At 36.4% G+C, this 15533-nt stretch overlaps 1 protein-coding gene across 1 annotated transcript; it reads left to right on the top strand.

The window, feature by feature from the left end:
- The first annotated feature begins 5177 nt into the window (after nucleotides 1-5177).
- On the top strand, nucleotides 5178-14467 carry LOC131799076 (gamma-aminobutyric acid type B receptor subunit 2). The gene is made up of 15 exons (XM_059116749.2): nucleotides 5178-5312; nucleotides 5672-5809; nucleotides 6183-6455; nucleotides 6879-6944; nucleotides 7499-7687; nucleotides 8265-8516; nucleotides 9350-9413; nucleotides 9492-9575; nucleotides 9811-9961; nucleotides 10905-11037; nucleotides 11479-11583; nucleotides 11960-12082; nucleotides 12508-12840; nucleotides 13489-13670; nucleotides 14358-14467. Exons 1-14 carry the CDS (start codon nucleotides 5217-5219, stop codon nucleotides 13651-13653), a joined length of 2172 nt encoding a protein of 723 aa, XP_058972732.2. The 5' UTR covers nucleotides 5178-5216; the 3' UTR covers nucleotides 13654-13670; nucleotides 14358-14467.
- The last annotated feature ends 1066 nt before the right edge of the window (nucleotides 14468-15533 follow it).

Raw genomic sequence — 15533 nt, 5'->3', positions numbered from 1 at the left:
AAATTTACCACTGTAAGAAAATCCTTTTTCACTGCTTTTTACAATAAAACTTCTGTGAGTGTTTTCCTCTTGACCTGATATCAGTTACTTGGAGAAACTTCTACGATTACTCAGCCTCAATCACATTTGCCTACGCTATTCTCTACAATTGCTAGAAAAAAAATTAAATGAGTTTTATCGAGTTTAAGGAAAAGGACTAGACAGATTTCGTTTTGTGAGTGTTTTGCATTTAAATTGATTTCAGTGACCTGGAGAAACTTCAATTTTTCGGCAAACATGTGCTCGTTGATTTTTTGCAGTGCACATGCAATCCATTTGTTTGTTAAGAAATTTAACCCACCTGCATCCAAAACTCGCAGACCATTTGCTTTTAAATATCTTAATACGACTTCCATTATTTTAAAAATATTTTTTTTGTTTCTCTTTCGATCTCAGTTCCTTTTTGTTGTTATTTGTTAGGACTGAGTTGGTTTGATGTTTGAACTTACGGAACTCACAATTCCCACGAAAAGCAAAAAACGATTTCCATTTTACAGTTTGAAAAGGAACAAAATTAAAATGCTTTTCCCGAGTTATTTAAGCTCTCAGTCAAAAATAAAACTAATAATACTCGGGTAAATTATGAAATGACATATCCCTTGATAAAAGAGACTTCAAACGGATGCCTCGTTTGTCATAATTTCGAAATATATGCGTCGTTTTCAAGACCATTTTATGTTTGGATGGGCATCTTTTAGTTCTCATCTAAACTGCATTTGAAAAAAATATAAAATTTTACCCTGAAAACTCTACAAGTATTTTTGCTGTTTGAGGTGAACGATCTGAGAGCAGAACTTACAATAAGATAGTTAACGTTGTTCAAAGCAGGTTTAAGAAAATTCAGCCTAACTCACATTTGCCTTAGCTTTTCACTATAATTGCTCGCAAAAAATTTAATGAGTTTTATCGAGTTTAAGGAAATAGACTAGACAAATTTCTTTGCTCAGGCTTTGAACCAACGTTATAAAAAATTTTTCAGGGAAAGGCAAAAGTATTTTCAATTTGCAGTATAGAGATAAAATTACAAAAAAAGAAAAAGAATTTCCATTTCTTCCTAATTAAATTCTTTGAAATCATTCTTCAGTTCATAATTGGTTGGTGTTCCTATTGTACTTTTGAATTACGTTTGTTTTAAGGATAATTTTGTTCTGGAGAAAAAATTTGGCACATGCTGGAAAGTGCTGGTAAAAAACAAAAGAATTTCCTTTTAAACATACGAAAATTGCACCTGTCGGCAATCCGTTCACCAACAAGCTATGAACCATTGAATTCGTTTGCAAAAAAAAAAATAGAGAGAATGCTCTTAATTGAGCTCTTGACGATATAGCACGGAGACGAGAAAGACAAATTTTCATTTTCAAATCAATTCAAAAATCGAGGGTGACATTTTCTTTATACAGCGTGTAACTTAGAAGTTTTAAAAAAAACTTATGACATTAGCTAGGAAACCGATTTTGGCGAGGCCCCAAGTGAAGGGTCTGGAACGTGTAAATGGAAAACTCTGTCATCTTTCAATTTAATGCAATTTCCAAGGAATATCTTGAATATAAGTTCCTGGGGAATCGTTCGCAATTATGCCAGACCTATTATCACACAAATAAGAGGTCTACTGACGGGCCACTAGCTAAAAAAACAAAAAAACAAATGGTGGAAATTGTTTAAAACATTTATTCTTGTTGGCTATAGACTCTGTTTCATAGTCTCACTAAAAACATTTGCTCATTAAAAAAAAAAATTCAGACCCCAATCTAATGCTTTTAAATCCTTGCCTTAAAAATTCACAACTTCCTAATTTTCCTCTTTTGATATCAGTACTATTTTTAGACACCAAATGCTTAGAAGTAAATTATTTATTCAAAAGATTTTGCTAGGGGAAGTTAATGAAATAGGCTGAGTATTTCACGATAACTGACCAGATTTCAAATTGGAGGCAGGAAATTGCTAAAAAAATTAATGAAAACTTTAATTTTAATTTATTTGGGTAAGCCTCTATCTCAGATTTTGAGTGACGAATGGAAAACTAAAGGCGGTTTGAATGAAAATAATCATCATTATCAGATAACACAGAGTAGCGTTAGCATTTGCCAAGTTAATTACTCTTAAGATTAAGGTCTGATATGACAAGTGTTATCTTTGAATAGATAACCAGCTGATAGGGATTGCCCCCTCCTCAAAACGTGCTCATGTCCCCTTGCCACAGTTTTTTTGTTCCTTTTTTTTTTTTCTGAAAGTAAAATCGATTTTAAGCGACATATCATGAAAAGCGGTCCCTTTCAACACGTAAACTTCCGTGCGGACTTTCAGTCCTCCTCAAAAGCTTTCAAAAAAATGGCGGTTGTGTGAAGGTTTATGCTCAATAGATGTTGGAAAAAAGTTTGCATGATGCCATTAAAACCTTTGTTTTCCCTCCCCGTAGTTGGATTATCTTATAAACCCTAGAGAGCATTTAATGCAGATGAAAACAATAGATACAGTTCTGCGGTGTGATTGCTTAACGGAGGCAAAATTAACAGTGATAGATAAGGTGCCGAGAGCTTGATTTGACATTGTAGGTTGGTTTTATCCACTGGCGAGGCCCCAAATCAGTCATTCTCCTCTTGAAGTCATCGGCGCTAGGCAGGTGAGATCTTCCAAATTTTACTCTTTACGGTGGCCAATTTATGTTTTCAACTCAGTTGTTAACACTAAATTACCTGATATACTCTCCCACCAACGCAGCACCACAGTATCTTTAGAAACTTACTCCCTTTACTTAGGAAATTTAGATTTGGATCCTAATGAAATCTAGCTAGTTGAATGAATGTAGTAAATTATTCTCCACAGGCTGACCAATGTTCTATCACTCTGCCAAAGTAATGGATTAAAGATTGTCCATAGTACTAACTTTAAGAGCCTATTTAGGTGAGATGCGATTGGGAAATTAACGTGCCTACAAAGATATAAAATTCGCAGAGCTTCTAAAATGAGTTAACTTGACATGCATACCGCTTCAAAAGGATTATAAATGTCTGGTTCTTAATGCTTCAGTGTGCGACATAAAGCACCCAATCATAGGTAACGATTTACAAAAGTATAGAAAAAATATTTAAAAAAAAAAAGACTTCACTTCGCGAGCTCATTATTTGCCCAAAGTAATTTATGGTTTGTTTTACCCTCTCTTGTAAAATTCTTTCAAAGAGGCAGAGATCCAAAATTTAGGAAGGTACTAGAATGGAAATGCAGTTGCAGTTTTCCTTCGAAAACTCACCCTACTCATAATTACATTTAAGGTGATTCCTCAGTACTGTATTGCGTATGCATCCTGTACTCAGCGTAAAAATTACGTTAGCATGCGATTAGCGCGTAAACTCGGAATTTTTTTTCAATCAATGGACCAGATAAAGAGGTAAGATGGTCTTTAGTTGTTGAACGAGCACGGTGACCTGTACTTTTTAATGCATAATTTTGGTTTATAAATTGTCCCCTTTAAATTAAAGATATTTTTTTGAAAAAATCATCGAAGGAAAAAAAAAAAAAGAAAAAGCGTGCAAGAATCCTGTACCTCGATGATGCAAATTATGATCTTGAAAGCAACGACTCGAGGAATGTTTTGAGTCGATGTCGTTTTAAAATTGCGCAATTTTTCCACAAATAATATACCAAATTGTTCCATGCGCTCGAGACTTTCTACCTATCAAGTTTTTTTCGAGTGTTACTTTAAAAGCCCATGCTTCCAGCTGCAGCAAAACGTAGTCAGTGAACCGATGAAATGACGAGTGTTATAAGAGCCAGTGCAGACATAAGAGGGGTAAGTTTGACTCGTCATATCTCTTAAACCAGCATGATGATCTAGCTTCTGTATTGTATTTTTCGAAACAGACATTGCTAGAGAGTATTTAAGGTAAGTCTAAAAGAAATTGTTCGATATATTTTTTTTTTCTGAGGAATCACTTTAAATTAACGGTAAGGCCAAGGTTTGGGAAGATTAAACGTTCACGTCTACGCGAGGAAGTTTAATATAAACTGTTTCAGTTGCAATTTTAATTGATCGACTAAATATCCAAAAGTCTCACAAACTCTTTAAATAACTTATTAGGGGAGAAAATCGTTGAAAAGGTGTTGGTTATTCATGGTGATGAGTGCACTTGTAATAAGGTAAAATCGATCGTTTCACAATGAAAGTCATGGGAGGGTTTCAGCTCTGAAAGTTGGAAAATCTTTACCTGGCGTTCTCTTATTCCATAGCGTTTCGATTCTTTTCCCATTTAAAGAATTTGTCTTTGTTTATTGATACAAACTGCTTTGGTAAAAACTATCTCAAAAATTCAATTCTTTTTTTGCTCAGTAAACGGTGATTATTAAGCAATTTCTGTACAACTTCAATGTGGCAAACTAGTGCGCGGAAAGCACTAGGAACTCATTTGCGAAAACAATGTCCAATATACTCTGATGCACCACTTTGAATTCTGAAAGATTAAGGGAGGTCGGCAAGTTTTTTCATCTTTTTAGATGTGAAGCGATTTCTACAGAATTCACCACCAAATTGCTCTTATTTCGCAAATCCTTCAACCGACGTGATACCCTTTCAGCACCTAAGAAATAATAATAACAATGCTACTAATGGAAGACGTATATGGAAGTCATTATGCGCATATTGATTGTGTCATACGTATTTCCATTCAAAGTAAAAGACCATAGAAAAATTTCATTAACAATTGATGAACTCGACTCTCTTGAAAGCATTCAAGCCGACGAATCCCCAATTTTTTTTCGCACAGTGAAATTAACTCTTCATTAAATATGTAACGTTATAGAGTGAAAAAAGTAAAAATCACCAAATGAAAACACACTACCTGCATGGAAAAACTCACGAAAATTAGTGACAATTTTCTTTTAGACCAAGCAAGCGGCAGAAGAGAAGAAAAGAGCTTATTTCTTGAGCCCCTTTTCACCTGTCGTATGCTCAGCAATTTACATACAAATGAAACAATTACCATTTGCATTCAGTTATTCCTGAAATTAGGCTATTACTTTCTTTCAGTTTCCTTGTTTTTCTGATTTCCAGAATGAGTCTTAAATTCCTCGCTGCTCTTATACCGCTCATATGTTTCACACATGCATCTTCTAAAAAAATTCCGCTGGTCATCGGCGGAGTGTTTGACATCGACACAAAGCTTGGAGATGAAAACTCTGCAAGTATGATCCCAATAGTGCGCATGGCAATAAAACATGTGAATGAATGTCCCAAAACACTGGTGAACTATGAACTGCAAATGGAAGTCAAAGACGTCAAGGTAGGAAACACGATCAATCTTAAGGATTCTCGCTGCAGTTAAAGCACTTTAACTTGAAGGAAACGGTATTACTTTCTCGACAAAAGTTAATGAAGAGATAATGGTGATAGGTTACCATGCCAATAGTAAGACATGTCAAGTCGCAGCCTTGTTGCAGAGTAAGATTTTATAGTTATATTCCAAATTGTTCATGTAAATTAGAAAGTAAATTAAAAAGCAAAATTTTAAAAGCATCTCGGTTTAAAAATATTTGGAAAGCAAATGACCTCTTATCACATCCTCAGGCAACTTATGAACTAAGTACCATAATGTTATGTTTCTTATTTGTCAAACATCTTATTGTGTCTGGATCTCATCAGTGTCAAGACTCCGATGCAATCCACGCGTTCACTGAGTTCATTCGAGAGGAGAAGAAGAAAATCATGATCTTAGGACCTGGTTGTTCCAAATCAGCAGAACCGTTTGCCAAGGCTACTCCTTTCTACAACTTGGTTCAAGTGAGTGCTAACTATATCAGATCTTCGAAAATACTTAAATTTAAAATAATACATATTTGCAACTTCCAGTTTTCCATTGGGTCAAAAATTCTCGATCAAAGTCATTATTCATTGGAGCAAAGTATCTCACAAATTGAAATCTTTGCTTTCTCCAGTTTATCCGTATAGTTTTGTGAAACTGCTCTCGTGATGCTGGACTCTTCTTTTCGGTATTTGTTGCTTTGTTCCAAGACAACACATTTCACTGGCAATGAAATTGCGGTAATCCCAGAACTAGAAATTACAGTAAACTCATCTAGCACAAAAGACAACCAATCACTCAGCCAATTAGCGATAAATGTTAATATTCATCAATATTTTATGCTACTACAAGGTGGCTATGGCGGGAGCAAACCCGGCTCTATCATGCGCGAAGATCTTTCCAACGTTCATGCGCACCATACCACCGGAGCATTTTCAAAACCAGGGAAGAGTGGCGATCGTGAAACATTTCAAATGGAGAAGAGTGGCCATACTGCGAGAGAATATGGACACTTACCAAGGACTTTCCAACGATTTGGTCAAAAGGTTGAAAAAGGCTGGGATACAGTTGGCCAGTTATCAGACTTTCACCGGCAACGCTGAGTTGCAGATTGAAAACATACAGGTTTGATAACAGTAACTATAACGCGGCCTGTATCAGTTAAGCCGCGATGGCCTGTGTTAGTTGAGCACAAATTCAAAACCCTACCTTATCTTGAAATTTGATGACTTTCAGGCTTGAGCCCTTGCCGACTTTCTTGATTATTACCAAATTCCCTGCATCAGTAATGTTTGAGTCTGCTAAAGGAGATATCCTGTTGGTGATACTGTTCATGCCGAGATTTTTGTACAAAAGCGTCTTCTAACACACACAGCAAAAGTATGTTATAGGCGTATGGAATTACCATTCGATATTTCATACCTGAATTGTTAAATTCCAAGACGATGAAGAAACGTTAACAGTGTTTTTTGTCGGCGCCATCAGCAGTGGGTGTTTGAGAACTTTTTTCCTCACTAACTAACTCTTTAGTTCCCCTTTTTATCGTAGAAAAACGACTTGCGAATAATTTTTGGCATGTTTTCAGAGAAAGCCGCAAGAAAAGTTATTTGCACGGTAAGTAGGGTAGCTTTGTTAACGTATCAGAGCTTGAAAATCAAGAAATAATGAATTTAGAGAGGCAATAAATAGGAAGTTCATTCTGGTCACAATAAAATGCTTTATAGAGCAAAGGTTTAAGCTTTTTTTTAAACTTAGAAACTTTACCTCATGCAAAATTCATCTAACAAGTTTTCCTTGATTTTGGTTTTATGTGCGCGACACTAATCGCCAGCGGCTGCATATGACAACAACACATATTAAAAACCCTTGTGACTTCGCAATTTGCAAAATGATAGTTTTGATTGGCTTAGCCATGCATCTTAAAAGACGTATTTCACTACGGATGGAGCAAAAATCACCCATTTATTATCATAGGGTTGATGTTAACCTCTTACAACATATTTTATCTGTATACGTAGTCGTTGGTTTTTCAATAAAATAGCTATTTCACCGCCGGCAGTCTCTGATACTCAAGAAGTAACCACAGCAAACTCATGTCTAACACTCGCTCGAGGAAAACATGAAGTTATTGTCTGGAGGTAATTTCAATTATATTCAAAAAATTTTAGGCTTTTCAGAAGGGGTTTTATGGTCCTAAAGTCGTCTGGATTCTGATGGCGGGTGGGTACAGAGAACAATGGTGGGGCTACAATGATGTGAATTGCACCAAAGAGGAACTTTGCAAGGCACTCGGGAACTACCTTAGTACCGAGGCGTTGATGATTGGAAAAGATAATCAGGATACGATTGCCAGAAAGGTACGATATATCTACTATCACAGTTCACGGGTAGAAAAGACAGACTCATACAGGAAATATTTCGTTTTTAATCAATGCGGTCTGAAATTTAGATCTATAATGTCCAACAAAGGCAATTTAGGAGTTGAAATAGCTCGTTTGGCTACCTCTACCAAACTCAAACTTCTCGAACGTCAGAATTCTATGAGTTGTAATTTGTGTTTTTCTTTACTAAACTATAGAATTATGCTATGAATGCATGCTAACGAATTGTGCATAAGCAATTTACTGCTTACTACTAGATTAATTAATACAATTCTTCTTAATTTGTCAATTTAGACGCGTTTGATAATTCCAATGGTAGCCAAGGTTCCGATTTCAAAGATAAAATTTGGTTTCAACAATTCACGAGAACTATGTGATTCCAAGCTTATATTTTATCACCTCTGCGAACCTTTTCGCATAATTTTTGATGGAAGAGCCTTCTATGAAGCTGTATCAAATAAATTTGATCAGTTGATTACATTAAGAATCTGCATGTTTGACTGAGTAACAAATAAACTTATTTCACGTTTTATTCATGCATCTTTATCTGAAGACCATAGAAGAACTCAGAGCTGAGTACAAGGCAGAGCTGTCCAAGACTCCTTACAAAGAGCCCAGCCGTCGCGCCGCCTTTGCTTATGACGCTGTGTGGACTATAGCCCTTACTTTGCACAAGTCTATCTCAGCACTTCAACAGCAAAACGAAACCAGAAACATGTCATTGGAAGACTTTGACTATAATAATACTGCTATGAGGAAGACATTCATGAAGGTTGCAAAAGGGGTATCATTTCAGGGAATGTCTGTAAGTGCCCTATTATATGTATCATTGTGATTCCCAGCATTTTGTTTTCTTGAAGGTCAAACTCCTTTGTTAGGTATAGTTATCATTAGAAAACAAAGGCGATACAACATAAACGCATAAGTAATTGTTTCTTTAACGATCCATGCAACAAAAAACGAAAAAAATTGAACGGAGCGCAACTGACAATCGACACGCATATACGCGTTTTGACCTTGTTAATTATATCAGTATTAGTAAGGATTCTTATCATAAGCTCTGCATGAAATTATTTATGGACCGCTATGTTATTTTTGACCAATTAATAAACTGTCCGAGCAGGTTGGAGGTTCTAGTCCTCATAATGGACTCTTATTACTTTTTTCCTTCCGGCACTCTCGATAACTGACTTCCATGATGAGAAGGAGAGGTAGTTGTTCATTTCCTTTTCTAGTCATGTGCAATTGGCTTGTCATTGAACTCCGAATATGTCTTAGTTCCCCAACAAGTTTTCTTTATCTTAGTTGGCAGAGCAGCTGACTGCTTTGAAGTTTCCGATCTTATCTCAAAGAATGCAAAAAGTGTTCTTCCAAGGCATTCTATAGAGAGGTTGGCTTCACTCTTCGAGTCGAATTTCGCTCCATTGCCTTTTATGTTCTTCGTGGAAATACATGGGTTTTGCCGTTAGGAGAAAAACTGACCTCCGTTACTGCGATAGATGACAGCATATACAGTAACAAGTATCCTGTTTACTATTCCAGGAATTCATCACAAATCTCGGTCATGATACTTTGTGGTCATTCTTTTCTTTCTGAAGAATGTAAAGCGTAATTTCTCTATTTTTTTTCACTCTTCAGGGCTTGGTACAATTCTACAAGAACTCTGACAGGCTAAGCTTGCTTAACATTGATCAGCGTCAACGTATGTACTCCTTTAATGATGTTGATAACAAAACGAAATGATGCTTTTTTTTAATTACCGTATTATTCCTCTCTACAGGTGGCGAAATGAAACGAATTGGAACTTATGATATGAAAAGGAAAGTTATCGTAGTCGATAAGAGCCAAACAGCGCAGTGGGAAGGTACTGCTCAGATGTCTTCTAGACTTTGGTAGATTTCTTTTAACAAAAAACTCTTGAGCAAATTTCAACGATACAATCTTCTTTTATAAAACAAAAAGCGTGGTCAAAAACTTTTTAGAACTCCTCAATTGAGCAAATAATTATGCAACAAAGAGTTTATGATTGCGTATAATAGAAATAATATCACAGGGAAACTGAATGAGAATTGCGTTTTTCGCATATTTATGTTAACCAGATAAAAAGGTTCCAGCCTGCACGATCAAAAAAATCCTTGAGCCACGGTACCTTCCCAAGAGTATGGTATTTACCATGGATGGATTGTGCGTGCTCGGGATCCTCTTTGCGGCAGGGCTCTTCTTTTTCAACTTTAAGTATCGAAATGTCAGGTAGAAACTCTCCATTGCACTATTTTCTTATTTATTCACTTATGCTACGTTATCTCTCTAAATTTAATAGTTCAGAGAAAAACTTATTCACAAAATTGAATTAATCCACTGATAGGCCCTCTTGGCTCTGCCAAATGATATAAACTAACCAGCTAAACTAAATGTGTCAAGAGAGCATCAGAATACAGAAGGAGACCAGGTGAAATGAAATCTGGCGCAGAAAGGAAGGCTTCTAATCCAGGCCCGTCACTTCCATCAGATATATTCATATATAGGTCTTAAGAATAGAAGCCTTTTCCTGGTTGTGTGGGCTTAAAAGATTTCGGAAGGAAAATAAAAAGTATTTATTTAGCGGTTATTCACAGTGTAGATGTCGTGGGAAATAAATTTTTGCCTCCACCTAAAACTGTCATAACTCAAGTGGCCAGGACAAATCCTAGCTCAGCCAATGTCTAATTTTTTATGTCTTTTGAGAACTAGAAAACCAAATTTTATAAAAAGAATAAGGTTTCGTTGAATTATCTCTGGTTGAAAGACTGAAATAGTACTAACTGCAACACCAACGGCAAGAGACTTAAATATTCACGGTTCTGCATTTTGCAAATCACGATAAGAAGGAAGGTAAATTTAGTCCTCAGTGATAGGATGGAGAAAGTAACATCTTTGTTCTCCTTGTTTCGGTGATTATTGCACATTGCTAGGTTTATTGAGTGAGTAGGTCTGTTCAGGGACATTTGCAAGGGTTTAAAAATTGTTGAGAAAATTCTTACCACTACTTTGCTCTCATTCTCAGTTTAAAACTGGCTATTGGATTTTTCTGAAGTCGCCTGGGAGATCGGGAATTCTCTTAAATCAACCTTACTTTAATCATATATTTAGACAAACATAAAACACCGTAACAATCGTTCATAATCAGTTATTAAATGCTTATCTCTGCCTCCAGGTATATTCGAATGTCCAGCCCGAATATGAATAACATTATTATTCTGGGATGTGTTTTGATCTACATTTCTGGAATCCTTTTCGGCATTGACGCTGAAATTGTCTCAAAGAAGACCCACGAGAAAGTGTGTCAGGTATGACGTTGCAAATTGAACTAAAGGGAAGTGAGGAATGAGTAGAAGTACATTAACAGTCTAATGCACGGTAAAGGCGAATGCCTAAATCACAATCGTGTGATTGGTTAATGATGTGGTACAAACTTTTTTGGACCAATGGGAAACCGGGATGAGTAAAGCAAAAACAATGCAATACCGGACTACTTTGGACAATCGTTAAGATATTTGGAAATTTCGTGGATGAAGGAAGAATTCACAAGTGTAACGTTATTGAGACAGAAAGCTACACAGTTTTGAAGTGGTCTGCATGCAAAGCCAAAACTAGAAAATAAGGAAAACAGTAGTTTAAAGATTTCGAAATACCAAGTAAAGAGTGAGGGTGTAGGTTTTTGTGGAGCATTGGGCAGTTCTCGTTCAAATGAGTTATTTATTACCTATTTACTCTTTCAAATTATGTAGACCAGTGCATGGACGGCATCATTTGGTTTTACCATGGCTTTCGGTGCCTTATTCTCTAAGACATGGAGGGTTCATCGCATTTTTATGAACAAACTTAAAAAAACGGTAAGTTATTGAATATCAATCAATCGGATCATTTATTTTTCTCTCAAAGTCACGAGACGACCACGATTAAGAAATTTTTAAGCTAAGAAGCGGAGGGGTCATCTTGGAGTGCATTTAGCCTCTTCCGGATGAAAAATATATAATGAATGACGATGACGATGATTACAAAACCAGGTATCCTTCCGAATTCTATGTGGGGGGAGGGGGGGTTTAAAATATCATTTCCTTGCCTCCATAATTCTGATGAGCATAAGCCTAAGATAAATGTACCTTAAAGATGAATGCAATCAGCCCAGGTTAAAAATAATACGAATTTCATAGGAGAGCACGGCTTATTTTGAGCAACATTTATGATTTATTCAATCCCCTGCTTTAGGTGATCCAAGACTACCAGCTAATCATTGTGGTAATTCTTCTCCTGATGATTGACGCCTGCGTCCTTTCCACCTGGCAAATACTGGACCCCATATATACCACTTCTAAGACCTTCCCAAGGAGGGTAAGCCTCTTCTATTTCTTTCCGTACGACTTCATTATGAGTCTTTTTTTATTTTAATGGGACACTTTTTTCACGTCATTGAATTCAAGTTTGAGCAAAACTTAAAAGTATAATTGAATGCTCCATACATTTAAAGCATTGACATTGCGCCCAAAGTAAAAGGTTGTTACCTGAATAATTAATTCTGATGTTTCAAGATGATTTTAATACGTTTTCCATAAATCCTTTTTACATATGTACAATGCAATACATCTGCTTTGTTCTTCTTGTCCATGTGGAATAGAGACAACTAGTAGTCCAGTTTAAGCCAATACTTTACCTTTTGAAGGAGTTCGTAATTTTGCTTCATTCAGAGTAATATAATTATAGCAAATAGAAGTATCACAGATGACATACGTAATGGGCGTAATTATCAAATATTTCAGATTGACCAAGACGGTGACATTGCCATTTACCCATACCAGACCTTCTGCACTTCAAAACATGAAAACTTATGGACAGGTTTGCTATATGGTTACAAAGGCTTCCTTCTGCTATTCTGCACCTACCTGGCATGGGAAACTCGCAAAGTCCATATGCCAGCGCTAAACGATTCCAAGCAGATCGGCTTTGCTGTGTACAATGTGTTCATTCCTTGTGTCATAATCATTCCTATACTGAACCTACTGGGGAGTCACAGCGATGCAGTGTACTTGTTAAGCACTCTGCTGTGCCTTTTCTGTACCACCATCACTCAGTGCCTGATCTTTGTTCCAAAGGTAACTACAAGGAGCTACCTAGTTTTCGCAATCGAAGGCAGGAGGCAAAACCAAAATTGTAAAAAAAAGTTTCCAATTATAGTGAATTTATATTATGGAGGGATTGGATACACTTCAAATGGTTAAATAATCTCATTTCGAGCGGCATGTTAAGGTACACTGTACCGTCAACAGAAAAGTCCGGAGACGGAGCGTGGCACGTTCTTTACCTTCAGGAGGTCATACGCTACCGTTTTAAACCAGTTGGGACTTTTCACCAAGTCTACTTTTTGTGAAATTATTCCAATGTCGCTTTCTGTGAGTGTCGAGGATAGCAACAGAGTCTAGCAAGTATTATGCGTTGGCGTTACACACTAAGTCTCAGAGATCTGACAAGAATGAAGAATTCGAAGTATATGCAGGGTGTATAAAATTAAGTACTTTTCTTGCACTGCATGATGATGAATTATCACCATCACCGCGGTTAAGCAACTCTAATTTCAGGCAAAATTAGTTTTCCACGAGAGGCAAAGCACCTCCTCAGGTTTCGAAGAAAACTTGCTCTGACTGGGTCAAAATAGCTCAGAACTTCAAATTGCCTTGTAGAGAGTTACCATAAATATAAACAGGTTCAGGCTAATTTAGGTAACTTATTTGATTATTTGACAGATTTTTGCGATGAAACGCACAAATGGCGACCCGTCTAGTTACGAGAAGGGTTCACTCTCTTCTGGCAGTACCGTCGACAGCAAAATTTGCCCATCATCTTCAGTAAAAAGCCTTGATCTTAATTACAAAGCGGAGAAAACAACCTTTCCACCACATGCTGGTTAAAACATCTTTACATTTTGGTGAGTATTTCATATGAGCCCAAAACAGATAATGTTTTTGCAAGTCGGCTTTGCTCAATAAGAGGCTTTTTCTGTCGTTTAAGTACTGTTTATAAAGGTTAAAGTCATCTAACTATATAGAGTGTGGAGGATTTTTCAAAACTAATTCATGGCTGCGCTGAAAAGTTGATCATATGCATGCAGGTTAGATTGGATGAGAGACATGTATGCCTTTTTTTTATTTTTTATTTTGTTTCATTTTGTCTCGGTTGCTTTCCTTGCTTTGTGGAGATTTTTTGCTTTTTACAAGGTTTAATTGCAAAAGAAGAAAAACTCTCTGTATGAATTATAAAAAGAAAATGAAAACAAAACAAAAGTGTTAACTAGTGACGCAAAGCCTCCTTTATTTGCCGGTCGGCGTTTGTTTTTGTTTGTTGTTGTTCTTGTTTTATTAGCTTTTGATAATTTCAACAATGATGAAGCCTCGAGATAATAAAATCGAACGTGGGCAATCTAGAACACGCGTAAAGAAACATCGGACACTTCGAAACACTATGGAGGTGAAAATGTCGGTGGGAGATGGCAACACCGTGCAACGGTCACCTCACTTTTTTGAAATTGATATATATTTCGTTGATATCTCAACCTAAAAAAGGAGACTAGTCGCATAAAAAATTTTTGCCATCTTTGACTCTTTTCCACTTCCAGGAACCCCGTCACCATGGAGGTACTTGCTCTATCTTCTCATGAATACAGTTTCAACAATAATAATAAACAACCTAATTGCTTTGTACACCGGATGGGAAATAAAATGAATGGAAAAATAGAGAGCGTCTGAGTAATTGTGTTTCAGCACAAACATTCCACAAGCGTAGGATCGTCGAGGGACTAATGATCCAGCAATTCCGCCCCAGTTTGAACAAACAAGTTATTTCTTATGTCTCCAAACTTTTCCCATCGGGAATTACATGAGATATATATGTATGTGTGGACGGTCGCCTTTTTAACCCTGATGATGGCAAACAGCCGAAAACGTTTGGTTTAAACATTTTAATTTTTTTTAACCTTTTAGCCTTGTATATAGAATACATAGTTCACTGAGTTGACGAAATCTTCATTTGAAGAAACTCAGTGTAGGTATGTGTGATATTGAAACGTTTGATTAACGTAGACGCTCCTTAGAGAAACAGCAGCAAGGGCGAGGGAAATAAATTATAAAGTTGGTGAATTTCGTCGAAGGTGCGAACCATCTAAAATTAAATATTAAAAATTCCTGCGAAATTCTCGACGAAATATCACTTCCACACGATGTGACCTCAACAATAGACACATACACGCATTGTGTACCTATTATTCAAGATTGCCGCCATCTCTTATAATTGTATATGGTTACTTTGAACTTACAAGAATGTTTGTGTAGTTATAAGTTATTTAGCTTTCTTTAGACTTCATATCCACTGATAAGCGCCCGGTAATAACGAAAATGGCTGCTTGAGAATGAGTAGCTAGAACTAAAACGTTAAAATTTTATACCAGCCACGCATACAGATATTTTATTTTATGCTCGGAGAAAAAAAATTGTCAATTTCTATCTGTAAGTGGCTGCCACGGTCAGTTTCAAATCATGGGTAGGGAGATCAAACGAGGAGTAATGACTTAACAAGTATTTTATTTCGGGAAATCTTGGGGTTCCTTGTTCTTTGAGAGAATATCCTTGTTCCTGCAAAGGTGAAAGAAATAATAAGAGAAATATTTAGAGCTAACGATGACATACGACATTGTTTTACATAAGACTTAAAATGAAATTTCGGATTGGTCGTGGGCATACAGCCAATTTACCATAGCGTGTGAATTCGAAGTTGAAATGATAACCCACTACATATC

The sequence above is a fragment of the Pocillopora verrucosa genome, chromosome 1 (assembly GCF_036669915.1).
Source record: "Pocillopora verrucosa isolate sample1 chromosome 1, ASM3666991v2, whole genome shotgun sequence".
NCBI classification, from domain to species: Eukaryota; Metazoa; Cnidaria; class Anthozoa; order Scleractinia; family Pocilloporidae; genus Pocillopora; species Pocillopora verrucosa.
This window is presented reverse-complemented; position numbering and strand designations above follow the sequence as displayed.